Source organism: Symphalangus syndactylus, chromosome 14 (genome assembly GCF_028878055.3).
Source record: "Symphalangus syndactylus isolate Jambi chromosome 14, NHGRI_mSymSyn1-v2.1_pri, whole genome shotgun sequence".
Lineage (NCBI taxonomy): Eukaryota > Metazoa > Chordata > Mammalia > Primates > Hylobatidae > Symphalangus > Symphalangus syndactylus.
The window spans coordinates 115413051-115428138 of NC_072436.2; the positions used below are offsets into that span (position 1 = coordinate 115413051).

Here is a 15088-nt window from a genome sequence, read left to right on the forward strand (position 1 = left end):
AGGCCCTTGGGCAACAGAGGCTGAGTAAAGAAGGGAAAGGGGACACGGGCCCACTGACAATGACACAAGTCTCCCTATCCTAAGAGAAGGTTCATTTGAAGCAGGCAGAGTAACAGGTAGCACTGTCTTCACATGCGTCTTGTCCGGTGGCTGGCTGGATCACATGCCTGTGGTTCAGGCTCCAATCTCTTCAGGAGGAATCCGGCTGCCACCCAGCTGAGCGTGGAACTGCCCCCCAGGGTTCTGGCTTTCCAGCCCTGCATTAAGCTCCTGGTGGCCAAGGTGGGGCTTCCCCTCCAGCACTCTGCCTATGTGTAGCATCCCATAAAGGGGTTACTCTGTTCTCCTGCAAGTCTCTGAAAAGCTATGGGCTCCACAGAGAAATGGCCTAAGAAGCCCAGACATTCTCCACAACTCTCAGGCATGGTGTATTTTGGAACCGGCCACTGTTACTGACAATGCATTTATGGTCTGATTTTTTTGGTCTAAGTACACTAGCCATTTCTAAGATACTTTCATTAAAATAATCAGACCCTTATCAATTTGCTGCAAGTGCCTTAAAGCCCCCAGGAGAAATGTGAGTTCACCCTCACAGGAAGAAAGGTAGGTCTCCTTTCTAAACAACTTCAGTTAATGGCAACTATTTCCTTGAACCAAAGTCAGATTAAAACCTAGTAAATTTATCCCACCTTAAACTATCTGTTCCTCAAACAAGAAAGATCCACAATGCAAAACAGCTGTGTAAACACAAGCAATTTTCCCTGGTTTCTGAAATAAATGGCCTATACTCCCTAACTCCTTTTAAGTACCCATGCTGTTTCGGTTGTTTTTAGAATGATCCGACATCACACATATTTTCTAACAATGAAAGGAGTCTTAAGAGATATCTACCAAGAAGTGAACCCTCCTCTCTTGGGTGTTCTACTTTGAACATATTAGCGCTAAGGGCACATTCATGCCGTGTGCACCTGATTCAGTTAGAACACTGGCAAGGATAAGAGGTATAATTATTTTTTTTAATTTTTTTTTTTTTTTTTTTTTTTTTTGAGACGGAGTCTTGCTCTGTCACCCAGGCTGGAGTGCAGTGGCACAATCTCGGCTCACTGCAAACTCCGCCTCCCGGGTTCATGCCATTCTCCTGCCTCAGCCTCTCCGAGTAGCTGGGACTACAGGCGCCCGCCACCACGCCCGGCTAATTTTTTGTATTTTTAGTAGAGACGGGGTTTCACCGTGGTCTCGATCTCCTGACCTCGTGATCCGCCCGCCTCGGCCTCCCAAAGTGCTGGGATTACAAGCGTGAGCCACCGCGCCCGGCCAGTTATTTTTTTTAATTTTTAAATTTAGAAACAATCAAAAATTTACGGAAAACCTGTTGTACAACACAAAGCATTTTTCCCAACCTAGGTGACAGTAAGTTGCTGACCAGATGTTCCAATACCTTGAATACTTTAGCGTGTATTTCCTACAAATAAGGACTTTCTCCTACATCCCCACAGTACAATCATCAAAACAGGAAGCCAGCACCGACACACTACCATCGTCTAACTCCAGCCCCACTCCACTGTCCCCACTTGTCCCGGTGAAGTCCCCAACAGCAGATAGGAGCCGCCTATGTGTCCAGTCATCACATCTCCACAGCTCCCTCAGTGTGAAATGCCCCCTCAGCTTTTCTTGACTTTCAGAACCTTTTCACTTTGGGAGCGTACAGGCTGGTTAATCTGCAGAATGCCCCTTAGTCCGGCTTTGTCTCATTAGAGTCAGATATGCATCGCTGGCAGGAATACTCAGAAGTGACTGCATCCTACCAGGCGTGCATGATTTTGATTTGTTCTGTAACGATCATGTTCACTTTGCTCACTTGATCAAGGGGGTGACTGGCAGGCTTCTCCCTGAGAAGCGACTCTTTTCCCCTCTGTAATTAATACGTACTCTGTGGGCCAGGCACGGTGGCTCATGCCTGTAATTCCAGCACTTTGAGAGGTCAAGGCGGGTGGATCACCTGAAGTCAGGAGTTTGAGACAAGCCTGGCCAAACATGGCAAAACCCCAACTCTACTAAAAAAAAAAACAAAAACAAAAATTAGCTGGGTGCAGTGGTGCATGCCTGTAATTCCGGCTATTTGGGAGGTTGAGGCACGAGAATTGCTCGAACCCAGGAGGCAGAGATTGCAGTGAGCTGAGATGGCGCTACTGCACTCCAGCCTGGGTGACAGAGCAAGACTTCGTCTCAAAAATAAACAAATAAATAAAATAAAACAAAAATACAATAATTAGCTGGGTGTAGTGGTGTGCGCCAGTAATCCCAGCTACTCAGGAGGCTAAAGGCACGAGAATCACTTGAACCTGGGAGGCAGAGGTTGCAGTGAGCCGAGGTTGTGCCACTGTACTCCAGCCTGGGCAACAGAGCAAGACTCCGTCTCAAAAAAAAAAAAGAAAAAAAAGTACTTTGTGGAAAGCTACTTTGAATCTGTGTGAATGACCTGCTCCCCCTCAGACTCCAATATTCATTTATTTTTTTATGCCAGTGAAAACTCATGGTTTCCTATTTCATTCTATTATATCATAAAATTAATTATTCTAACTTATATATTTTGATGCTTAAGTTGTCCTTACTTTGGCCAGGAGAAGCCCACTCAAGTTGGCTTCTGCATGCTGCCAATAGCTCCCTTTCCTCCTTTGAGCTCTTCCTTACTTTCTCATACTTCTCCTGCCCAACTCTGGAATTAGCCATTTTACCCTAAGAGTCCTGGTTCCTTTTAGTGGAGAATGGCATTAAGCCAGGTGCTAGGTGTGCTCAGAGCTAAGACATGTATGAGTGTGGGTGTGTCTATGTGTATGTATACAAATAAAACATATTTATATACATATATACGTAATTCCTTAAATGTGCATACATATATACCAAAATTTACTCCTATATCTATCTATATATTGAAAACTATGCGTTTAACCAACACCTCCAATTTCAAGTTCACTCTAATTTTCTCTCTTTCCATTTTTGTGACATTTTTGTGACTTTCTTCTCCAACAGTGAGGAACGTGGCTCCATTATCCTTACCATATTTTTACTTATCTGACCCATCTGCCTATCTGTCACCAATCTCCCACCAGGGCTGTGGTGCCCCTCTCCCGCTGTGAGGCTCTGACTCCCTAGGCTGAGCTGCCCAGGGGGTAGTACTGTTTAATGACAAAAGAATTATGTATTTTTAAAAACCTATGATTTTTAGAATTTTGTGCAACTCATAGCAAATTCTTGTTTTATGCCTACTCTAACTGTACACAGGGGCCCCCATCTGTGTCTACTGAATAAAATAAACCAGCAATGATGACTGAGTGTCTATTGTGCATCAGAGACAAGGCTTGATATACCCTGTCGTGATTAATGTTTATAAGGACCCCACACAGTTGCGAATGCAGTTCTTGCCATTTTACAGATGAGGAAAACGAGGCACAGAGAGGTTAAGTAACTTGCCTAATATCACACAGTGGAATTCAAACCCAAGCAATCTGAGTCTAGAGTCACCCTCATGATCTGCCTTCCAACTGACTGCTTTAGATGAGAGGATAACTGATGTGAGTGAGCAGTAAACAGTGGTGATCCTTCTACTTATTACAGTGCTGTCTGGAATTTAGAAAACCCTGAAATCACTTAAATACTAAGCAGTGAGGAACTGATTAAACAAAATAAAATACAGCATTATTTATTAAAATTATTGAATAATTGAAAATTATCAAATTACTGAAACTGATCAATTTTTAATAACATGAGAAGCTGTTTTTATTTATAACGAGGGGAAAAAAATGAGAGTAAGTGACCTAGGTACGCTCGAATGTCCTCTGAGTTTTTCATTTCCCCACTAACACATCCGTTGTTACTAAGCTAGCTTGTTCTGTCTTGTATGGGCAAGAAATCAGTACTTTTGAATCCCAGGCATAAAAAACATTATATAAAAGCAAAGTCATCTTACCAAAATCTCTTTTATTGCAATTCTCATCACTTTTTCAGTCTCATTTATTTCCAGAGGTCTGGCAATGGCTTCTGTTCTCATTTCCTAGGAAAGAGTAAAATCATTTACATATATTTTCAGAAAAGGAGTTCTCAAAACCAGTACTCCTAGATCTAGATGTGCCTTATGGACTGATTCTCCAAAGTTTCATTACAATGTGGATCTCTCATGCAAAAACACTTCCACCATCACCTCCTATAATGTCTTCCATTATCTGAGTGCCTACCCAGCCTCTCTCCAGAGCTCAAGGTCCTCCCTTTCAGCCAGAGGCCCATATGACCCCAACTCTATGAGCAAAACTGAACTTAGCATCCATTATCTTTTCTCCCAAATTTGCTTTTTTTTTTTTTTTAAAATAGAGATATGTTGCTCAAACTCCTAGGCTCAAGTGATCCACGTTCCTTGGCCTCCCAAAGTGCTACGATCACAGGCATGAGTCACTGTGCCCAGCCCCAATTTGCTTCTTTACCTGCATTCGGTCCAGGTGACCCCCAAACTAAGCATCTTTCTTAGCATGAAGTCCCTCTCAGTTGCCTATCACTAACAAATACAACCGTTAAGAACAGTTACCATGGCCCTGCCCCTAGCATGAACCATTAACCTATCAAGGGAGACATCTGTGACTATCATATCAGTGCTGAAAACTTCTGAGACATGGGATTTTAATGTGGATATAGTTATGATGTTTGCTATAGACAATGTCTGTGTGACCCCAAAATTCATATGTTGAAACTCTAACCCACAATGTGATGATATCAGGAGGTGAGGCCTTTAGTAGGTGATAAGCTCATAAGAGAAACCCTGGGGAGATCCCTCACCCCTGCTGCCATGTGAGGACTCAGCAACAAGGCACCATCTGTGGGGAATAAGCCCTCGCCAGACACTGAAGCTGCTAGTGCTTTCATCTAGAACTTCCCAATCTCCAGAACTGTGAGAAACAAATCTGTTATTTACAAGTCACTCAAGCTTATTGTGTTTTGGGATGGCAGCCTGAACAGAGTAAGACAAGGTTCCTGAGGCACTGTGTCAAAACTTGTCTTGTGCTTCCTTTCATCCACGGCGCACCTGTGCACGCTGGTGGGAACGGCTGAGGGCAGGGTGAGGACTTAGTCAAGGAGGCAGAGCTCAGTGCCTTGCCTGTGGCTGGGGCTGCACCTCAGTAAATGTTTACTGAATGAAAGAAAAACAAACATTGGATAGGGGCTCTTCCTCGGATCATGACTACACACAGAATTTGAAAAGTACTACATTCAGGGTCTCATGATTTCCTTGGGAACAGTTCAGCCACTGGTTACTTCATCATTCTTTACAGGATGGTGTTGAAAGAGTCCCCGTGGGATGGAAATGAAGTCTTACAATGATGCCACAGTTCTAGTGGCAATTAGCAAGTGGCCAGCTTCTGTCTCTGGGTCTCTTAGGGACACGTACAGACGTATGTATACCACTGCACTACAAAAAGAACAGGGGAAAGCCTGGAGGTACCTTACTCATCATCTGAATTAGCTAGCAGATGTCAGTGGCAGTTTCATTCTGCCAACCACGCTTCATCGGGTGGCAACTGCCGGGTCAATATATGATGAGCAGGCATAGCAACCTGGCACCTAAGTCCCTCTTCCCCAGACTTCCACTTCCAGTTTGCTCCCAGGGTATGCCAGAACACAGGCAAGGCAGTGAGAGAGAGAATCCATGGCTGGCACTCCTGCTAGGAAGTGAATGAAAGAAATTCATTTAATTTTAAAGCATTAGATTAAGCACATATGCTTCAAATGCCATAAATCTTTACAGGTAAGGATTAAACACTACTCCACTCTAGGCCAGACACAGTGGCTCATGCCTGTAATTCCAGCACTTTGGGAGGCCAAGGAAGGTGAATCACTTGAGATCAGGAGTTTGAGACCAACCTGGCCAACATGTTGAAACCCCATCTCTACTAAAATACAAAAATTAGCCGGGTGTGGTGACACACATCTGTAATCCCAGCTACTCAGGAGGCTGAGGAAGGAGAATCACCTGAACCTGGGAGGCGGAGGTTTTAGTGAGCCGAGATTGAGCTACTGCACTCCAGCCTGGGCAACAGAGTGAGACTGTCTCTAAAAAAATAAAAAATAAACACCACTCCACTCTTAAACAGCTGCTTAAACGTAGGTGATGGCACGTACTTCTTGGCTGGCATTGGCTGGAATAAGGATGCAAATCAAATCAGTCTCCACTGCAACATTGACTTCAGCTGACTGGAAGTGATGCCAAGATTGCTGGTCCCAAACTCTGCTGTTAGAATCACCCGGGAGAATCTGAAAACTCCCAGTGCCCGAGTCACATTCCATAACAAGGACTCCAGAGTGAAAGCCAGGCTTCAGAAGTCTTTAGAGGTCCCTAGGTATTTGCACTGGGCAGCAAGGTCTGGGAGCTACAAGCTCAGAAGATCATTTTTGAGAAGAATGCTGAAGCAGAGTACACCAGAAAAAAACATGATCAATAAGGTCTGCCAGTGGGCACAACAAGGAAAGCTCAGTCACATGCCATGGAGCTGCCACTCCTAAACAAGAAGTTAAAGGTAGACCAGTGCTGGGCGTGGTGGCTCACACCTGTAATCCCAGCATTTTGGGAGGCCAAGGCAGGCAGATCACAAGGTCAGGAGATTGAGACCATCCTGGCTAACACGGTGAAACCCCATCTCTATGAAAAATACAAAAAATTAGCCAGGTGTGGTGGCGGGCACCTGTAGTCCCAGCTACTTGGGAGGCTGAGGCAGGAGAATGGCGTGAACCCGGGAGGCGGAGCTTGCAGTGAGCCGAGATTGCACCACTGCACTCCAGCCTGGGCGACAGAGCGAGACTCCATTGCAAAAATAAATAAATAAAAATAAATAAATAAACAAACAAAGGTAGACCAGTGCCCACCAGAAGCAGGAAGGGCAGCTAACATCCTGTATCACCTTTCCACGCATTAGCTCATTCAACCAGGTGTATTTCATTAAATCAGAACCGAAAAGGGAGAAACAGAATTGAAAAAGAAAACCTTAAAGAGAAAATCTGCATGGTTAAGGAAGTACTGGAATGCTTACCCTCAACTCTACTTCCATGCTGAGCAAGTCATAAAGTGATGCTCCTTTGGAGGTGATTTCAGACGCAAGCTGCCTGGCTGCCTTCAAATCTGCAAACTGGAAGGAAAATAACAAAAACAGAAACCTCAGCAACAGATTTTTTTTTAATAGAGACAGGGTCTTGGCTATGTTACCCAGGCTGCTCTAACTCCTGGCCTCAAGTGACCCTCCTACCTCAGCCTCCCAGAGTGTTGGGATTACAGGCAGAACCACCATGTTCAGCCAGCCTTAGATTTTTTTTTTTTTTTTGAGACGGAGTTTCGTTCTTGTTGCCCAGGCTGGAGTGCAGTGGCGCGATCTCGGCTCACTGCAATCTCTACCTCCCGGGTTCAAGTAATTTTCCTGCCTCAGCCTCCCAAGTAGCTGGGATTACAGGCATGTGCCACCACGCCCGGCTAATTTTGTATTTTTAGTAGAGACAGGATTTCTCCATGTTGGTCAGACTGGTCTTGAACTCCTGACCTCAGGCGATCCACCCGCCTTGGCCCCCCAAAGTGCTGGGATCACAGGGGTGAGCCACCGTGCCCAGCCAGCCACAGATTTTTAACATACATTCAACCACCAGCCTGTTCATGTCAGCTCCTACCTTTGGTTGTGACACGTGACCACAAACGTGTGCTTCCCCAGTCACATGCTCACAGGCTGCAGGACACATGCTCAGGAAATGATCATCTAAGTACTAAAGAGACCAATTCCAGGACACCTGGGTCTCTCCAAAAAACCTAATGTCACATCAAACTGAAGCCACAACCAGAAGGGCATAGCTGGGAGAAAGCTGACGTGCTTCCTACTTGGACTTTGTCACAGCAGGGTGCCCGATGGCAGCAGAGTGACCACACGAAGGGACAGCCTGAGGGACACACATCCTCTCGCAGCAGCCTGACGGCCTGTGTTTCGTCCTCCCCTGCCCTCCTTCTCTGCCTCAGACTTTCCTCCACAGGCTTGGAGAGGCTCAAAAGGGGTGGCACCCACTAAGGACTTACAATGGTTCTGGGCTCCACAGACAGGCAGCTGTTGCCAGGAAGGTGATGACAACCACGATGAGGATTTAGCACCGAGCCCTTTGCACAGGCTTCTTTCTTAGGATGTGTGTGTCACCCCCTCTTCCTAGAATATGCTAACTCTTCTAAGGAGCCCAAACATAAACATCTCCCTGCCCTGCTCACTCTCCCTCTCTCCTGGACAACTAATCCTCACCCTCTGGCTCTCATTTTCAACCCACTAGCAACAACTCTCCCTCTTCATTTGCAGCTGATGCCTTTGATAGCTTGCTTCCCTCTTCCTTAGCCCTCCAGGATCCAGCCTGCTCTGGTTCTAGCTGCTTTTCTTCCCTTCTGAGCAGCACATCCCCAAACTTCTTTGCAGGAGTCTGTCACCTTCTCTGCTTCTCAAAAGTGGAGTGAGTCAGAGTTTCGTTCCTGGACCCCCGTCTTGTCTGCTGGCTCTGCTCCTATGCTCACGGCTTTAATACCATCTGTGTGCTGATTCCTCCCCAGCTCCCAGCTCCAGCCTGGGCTCTCCCTGGGCTCTAGTCTCACATACCAGCTACCTGTGCACCATTTCTACCTGGACAGCCAATGGGCGTGGCAAATGGAGCATGTCCAGAACCTTCTCTGCTTCAGTACCTCACAACTTCATCCTTCCAGGGGCTCACACAAAAAACTTCAGAGCAGTGATGTCTAATATAGTAACCACTAGTCACATGTGGCCATTTTCACTTAAATTACTTAAAAATTAAAGAAAACGCAGAACTCAACTCAGTTCCTCAGTTGTGCTCGCCACATGTGGCCAGTGGTTCCCGTAGAGTACGGCACAGAGGCGGAACACACCCACGAGCTCTGCAAGCTCTGCTGCACGGCTGCCCCAAGACCCGGCCTGTAGCGCTTGACTTACTCTCAACCCAGGCCTCATCCCGTGAGATCTACCATCAAAATATGCCCCAATCTCTAGACACTTCTCTTGCTGATGAGTGTCACTCCTGGTTAAAAACCCATGTGTGAGGCCAGGCCCGGTGGCTCACGCCTATAAGCCCAGCACTATGAGAGGCTGAGGCAGGCAGATCACCTGAGGTCAGGAGTTTGAGACTAGCTGGCCAACATGGTGAAACCCTATCTCTGCTGGAAAAAAAAAAAAAAAAAATACAAGGCCGGGCGCGGTGGCTCACGCCTGTAATCCTAGCACTTTGGGAGGCCGAGGCAGGCGGATCACCTGAGGTCGGGAGTTCAAGACCAGCCTGACCAACATGGAGAAAACCCGAATCTACTACAAGTACAAAATTAGCTGGGCGTGGTGGCGCATGCCTGTAATCTCAGCTACTCAGGAGGCTGAGGCAGAAGAATCACTTGAACCTGGGAGGCAGAGGTTGCAGTGAGCTGAGATCGTGCCATTGCACTCCAGCCTGGGCAACAAGAGTGAAACTCCATCTCAAAAAAAAAAATTAGCTGGGCGTAGTGGTGCATGCCTGTAATCCCAGCTACTTAGGAGGCTGAGGCAAAAGAATCTCTTGAACCTGGGAGGCGGAGGCGCAGTGAGCCAAGATCGTGCCATTGCACTCCAGCCTGGGCCACAGACTGAAACTCCGTCTCAAAAAAAAACAAAACAAAACAAAAAACCTGTATGTGGCTTTTCAAGCCCGACTATAGACCATGACAAGGCCTCACCTAGCAGGCCTCACAGGGGAAGCTTTCTTCCCTGCACCAGACTTGGAGCTCAGCCAGTACACTGTGGTTTCAGGTACCCGCGTGGCCACACTCTTCAGTGCATTCCCAGCCCCGGGGCCTTCATTCCTAGGTCTCCTGCTCTGAGGCCTTGGGCCTCAGAGTAATGGCTTAACCTTTATTCCTGGCTTGCTGCTGTGGTCGCTCCCCGACACCTGACAGCGCCTCTCCCACCAGCACTCTACTCAAAGCAACGGTCACCCCTCACTCTCCAAACAGGCTCGCTGCTTCCAGCCCTGCCGCCTGCTTCAGTCTGATGGTGGCTCAGCAGCCAGAGCAACCCTTTGGACGGGAAATAAGCATAGAAGGCTCTGCTCAGATCCCAACGATTCCCACCTCAGAGGCAAAGACAAAGGCTTTCCAGGGGCTTCGCAGGCGCCAGAGGGTCTGTCACTCCCAACTTTCATCACATGGCCTCCTTGCTTTTCCTCAAACACACAAAACACAGTCTTTTTTTTTTTCTCCCCAGACAAGGTCTCGTTCTGTTGCCTAGGCGGGAGTGCAGTGGCATGAACATGGCTCGACTGCCTGGGCTCAAGAGATCCTCCCACCTCAGCCTCCTGAGCAGCTGGGACTACAGGTATGCGCCACCACGCCTTGCTAATTTTTTCTTTTTTGGTAAAAATGGCGTCTCACTATGTTGCCCAGGTTGGTCTCGAACTCTTGGCATCAAAGGATCCTCCCACCTCGGCCTCCCAGTGTTTGGCTTACAGGAGTGAGTCACTGCACCCAGCCCAAAACAAATTATCATGCTGAGACACCCTGCCGCCACCCGCCACCTGCACAACTCACTCTTTCCCTACCTCAGATCTCCGCGGGAAACACCATCCAATCCATGAGGCCTTCCTGTTCACCCTATTTAAGATCACCCCGGGCAGCATCCATCCCCATCCCAGCTTTATTATTCTCCACAGCCTGCACTGCATCTGACCTTCCACACCTCTTACGTGATTGTTCAGTCTGACTCCCCCAACTAAAAAGAATAAACACACGATTTTTGTCCTTTTTGTTCACAACTGTATCCTCAGCGCTTGAATGCTACCTGACAAATACTAACCTTTTAATAAATAGTTGAATTACTGGATTGTGACTTTGCCTTTATCCAAACGCTGATGAGCACAAAACTGACAAACCGCCCTCAGCCGAGGAGGAAGAAAAGCAGTGGAGCTGTAGCAGACTCCTTCCATTTCAGAGCTCAAGAAATCAGCGCTCCATCGCTCACTACAAGGCTTTTGTTGTCCTTACCTTTGAGCCAATATCAAACTTGAATTTGTTGACATCTTCCTCTACTATTTCAGAGCCCTCCATCCCCTTGGTCTTCATAGCATTATAAAGGACAGATGTGATCTTCAGCAGCTCTTTTACCGCATACCCATCTGCTTGATAAAGCTTCTTAGTGTTGAGTTTTATATGTGCCTTGGTGGCCTATTTTTAGACCAAAAAAAAAAAAAAAAGTTGAAGGCCCTTTCCATGTAATGTCTAAACCAAATCCCATGTAGGTAAGTTGAAAATGCCTCTGCTGACAACTGGGATATAACCTAATAAGAGTAAAGCATTCAAGTGACTCAACATTGTGAGTGGCTGTATAAACTGGGACAATCTTGATGGAGAGCAATTTGGTAAAAGACATCAAAATTACAAATGCACATATCTTTTGACCCAGCAATCCCAAATCTAAGAACTTATTCTAGGGACACACTCAAACACAAACAAAATGAGATGTACAGGTTATTTGTTACAGCATTGTTTAAAAGAGCAAAGCTTGAGACAACCTGAAAGCCTACCTATATAAATTACATAAATTATGGCATACCCATGCAATCAATACCACTCAGGTATAAACAGAACGAGGAAATTCTGTATGTATTTGGAAAGTTCTCTAAAATATATCATTAAGTAAAGCAAGATGCTGAACATCTTGTAGTGTACAGTAAGTACATCAAGTAGTATACAGTACCATTTGTGTAAAACAAAGAAAAAAATATATTTTTATTTGCACAAACACACACACTCTGGAAGAGATTTAAAATAGTGGTTATTTGGAATGGAACTTGGCCCAGAGCAGATAGGGTAAAAAGTCATTTTACTCCATTTTGTTTCATAATGTTTTTAATTTTTTTTTTTTTTTTTTGAGATAGGGTCTCACTCTGTCACCTGGGCTGGAGTGCAATGACATGATCACGGCTCACTGCAGCCTCAACCTCCCGGGCTTAAGCAATCCTCCCACCTAAGCCTCCCAAGCAACTGAGACTACAGGCACATGTCACCAGGCCCATCTAATTTTTTTAAATTTATGTTCTGTAGAGACAAGATCTCACTACATCACCCAGGCTGTTCTCAAACTCCTGGACTCAAGCTATCCTCCCACCTTGGCCTGCCAACGTGCTAGGATTACAGGCATGAACAACCACGCCTGGCCTACTTTCAATTTGTGAGCCATGAAATATGTTACCTATTCAAAAATAAATAAACAAAATTCTTTTTTTTTTTTAGACAGAGTCTTGCTCTGTTGCCCAGGCTGGATTGCAGTGGCGCAATCTTGGCTCACTGCAAGCTCCGCCTCCTGGGTTCACACCATTCTCTTGCCTCAGCCTCCCGAGAAGCTGGGACTACAGGTGCCCGCTACCACGCCCAACCAATTTTTTGTATTTTTAGTGGAGATGGGGTTTCACCCTGCTAGCCAGGATGGTCTCAATCTCCTGACCTCGTGATCCGCCCACCTCGGCCTTCCAAAGTGCTGAGATTACAGGCATGAGCCACCATGCCTGGCATAAACAAAATTCTTAACAAATAATGAATTAAAAGACAAACAAAAGGAACTTCGCTGGTGAAAGGGTGCCACAGAAACCCAGCAATGGAATGGTTTTAGAAAGCAAACTCAGGCCAGGCGCGTGATGGCTCACATCTGTAATTCCAGCACTTGGGAGGCTGAGGAGGGTGGATTGAGGACTTGGACTTGAGGTCGGGAGTTTGAGATCATCCTGGCCAACATGGTGAAACCCAGTCTCTACTAAAATTACAAAAATTAGCCAGCTGTGGTGGCGTGTGCCTGTAATCCCAGCTACTCGGCAGGCTGAGACAAGAGAACCCCCGAGGAGACGGAGGTTGCAGTGAGCCAAGATTGCACAACTGCACTCCTGCCTGGGCGAGAGAATGACACTCCATCTCAAAAAAAAAAAGAAAGAAAGAAAGAAAGAAAGAAAGAAAGAAAGAAAGAAAAACTCAATTACTCAGTTTGAAAGTAGCCCTAACAAGGAGTCATCCTTTCTAGTTTACTTAAATTTACAACTCTACAAAATAAGTGTCCACTAACCATGAACTGGGCAATTGCCTTAATGAAGAAAACTCGGTCCTGTTCAGTGTCCACGTCAGGCGGGATGTCAGTCTGGGGCTCGTATCTATCAGAGAGGTAAGAGGAGAGAGCACAGGTTAACCAAGGAGAAAGTCCACTAAAGAGAATGTGGGCAACTCAGAAGACAGTGGGTCTGGAACACAAAGCTCTCCAAGTCCCCAAGTGTGAGAGTAAGATCAAGGCAAACTTCAAAAGCAAAACCAAATACCAAGGGAGCAAATCCCCACCTAAGAACAACAGATTTCAAAAACTAAATGTGGGTCTCAGCTTATAAAATTAAATCTCTCTCAGACCTCAACATGTCATGAAACTAATCAGAACTGCTACCCAGGCTGACAGCCCTTGACTCAGAGATCGGTGCTAGGGCCGATTAGTCAGCTCTAAGCAGCAGCAGAGTTGGTGAAGTTATTTTCTTCAAGGTATTGATACCAGGGGTCAGCAGACTGCAGCCTCCGACCTGTACAGCCTGCAAGCTAAGAACTGTTTTTACATTTTAAGAAAAAGAAGAGATGCAATAGAGATCTTATGCAGTGTCTGAATTTTATGTTTAGCAAAAGGTAAAATATTATCTGGCCCTTAACAGAAAAAGCTGCCAACCCCGAATCATATATCATATTCAATTTTTTCACGGAAAAAGAAATCTCCATTATTTCTAATCCAGTATACTGGTTAGAATGTGCAAAAAGGCCCCTGTCACTCTGCCGTAAGGGGCTGAAGAGCAGCCTGGCCCAGCACCCTACTGAGGAATAGTTGTCTCCTTTCACCACTTCCTGGTATATTTCCCTCTCCCACAGCATTCTTTAAACTCCACTGACTTTTTTTTTTTTTTTTTTTTTGAGACAGTTTCAATCTGCCCAGGCTGGTGTGCAAGTAGCATGATCAGTGGCACTGCAGCCTCAAACTCCTGGGATCAAGTGATCCTCCTGCCTCAGCCTCCTGAGTAGCTGGAACTATGAGTGTGTACCACCCATGCTCAGCTAGTTGTTCTTTTGTGTATGGAGACAGGGTCTTGCTATGTTGACGAGGCTGGTCTCGAATTACTGAGATTATGAAGTGCTGGGATTATAGGAATGAGCCACTGTGCCCAGCCACAACTACTTTTTAACAGAATACAACTGGGTCTGTCAAACTCAAACAACTCTTCCTTTTGCAGCATCAGAACTGTGTCCTGTTTTCTAGATGACTAATAAATAAAATCCAGTATTCACTCTTAGATGTCAATAAAGTGCAGTTCTAACCTTTTCACAAGCCAGAGAAGCACTTCAGATACAAGTCCAAAATTGGGTGTTCGGAAATTCTCCATAGAAATATGTCGAGGGTATCCCAGGGCTCTCATCATCTCTGTGAAATCTGTCCAAGGAAAAATACAATTCATTCAGTTTTCCATCACACAGCAACTACTTATTAACTTAGATATTGTCTTTATTTTTCTTTCTTATTTCCAACCTATGGACAGCTTTAGGGACTATTTGTCAACTTTCTACAAGGGAAAGCAAAAAGGAGATAAAATTTAAAACACCAAAAATGCTACCTAAAAAGCATATATTTAAGCTCAATGGGAGAAGTAGATGGCTATACATGAAAATGGAATTGAGGGATTAGCTGTGAATTTCATTTCTCTCTTTAATATCTCATTTCTTTTTACTGCTAAAAGTAAGAAACACCCGTCCTTATAAAATGTCATGAAGAGAGTGGTTTGACTCAAATTCAGCTGATTAAAAATTATTTTAAAATGTTAACAGTGGTTATTTCTGAGGGGAATCGGTAGGATGACATTCATGTTTCTGAGTTGTCTTTTTTAAAAAATTTTAGTGAGCATATAGGACGAAAATATCAGTCGCCTTGGATTTAGAGAAATCTTAAATAGATTGGTTGAACTATACGACCATATTTAGATTTACTATAAAACA

General features: G+C 45.3%; 1 protein-coding gene across 6 annotated transcripts in view; it reads right to left on the reverse strand.

Moving 5' to 3' along the window:
- Positions 1-15088, reverse strand: part of CLUAP1 (clusterin associated protein 1) — a 52413-nt gene that overhangs the window by 21230 nt on the left and 16095 nt on the right. For all 6 annotated transcript variants that reach the window (XR_008650850.2, XM_055242428.2, XM_063618315.1 and 3 more), the window contains exons 2-6: positions 14417-14528; positions 13140-13224; positions 11072-11251; positions 7071-7166; positions 3968-4051 (exon numbers count right to left, since the gene is read on the reverse strand). Coding sequence is in view for 5 of the 6 variants with exons in the window: in XM_055242428.2 (XP_055098403.1) it covers positions 3968-4051; positions 7071-7166; positions 11072-11251; positions 13140-13224; positions 14417-14528 (557 nt within the window). In the remaining variant the exon portion in view is untranslated. The remainder of the gene's footprint in view (positions 1-3967; positions 4052-7070; positions 7167-11071; positions 11252-13139; positions 13225-14416; positions 14529-15088) is intronic.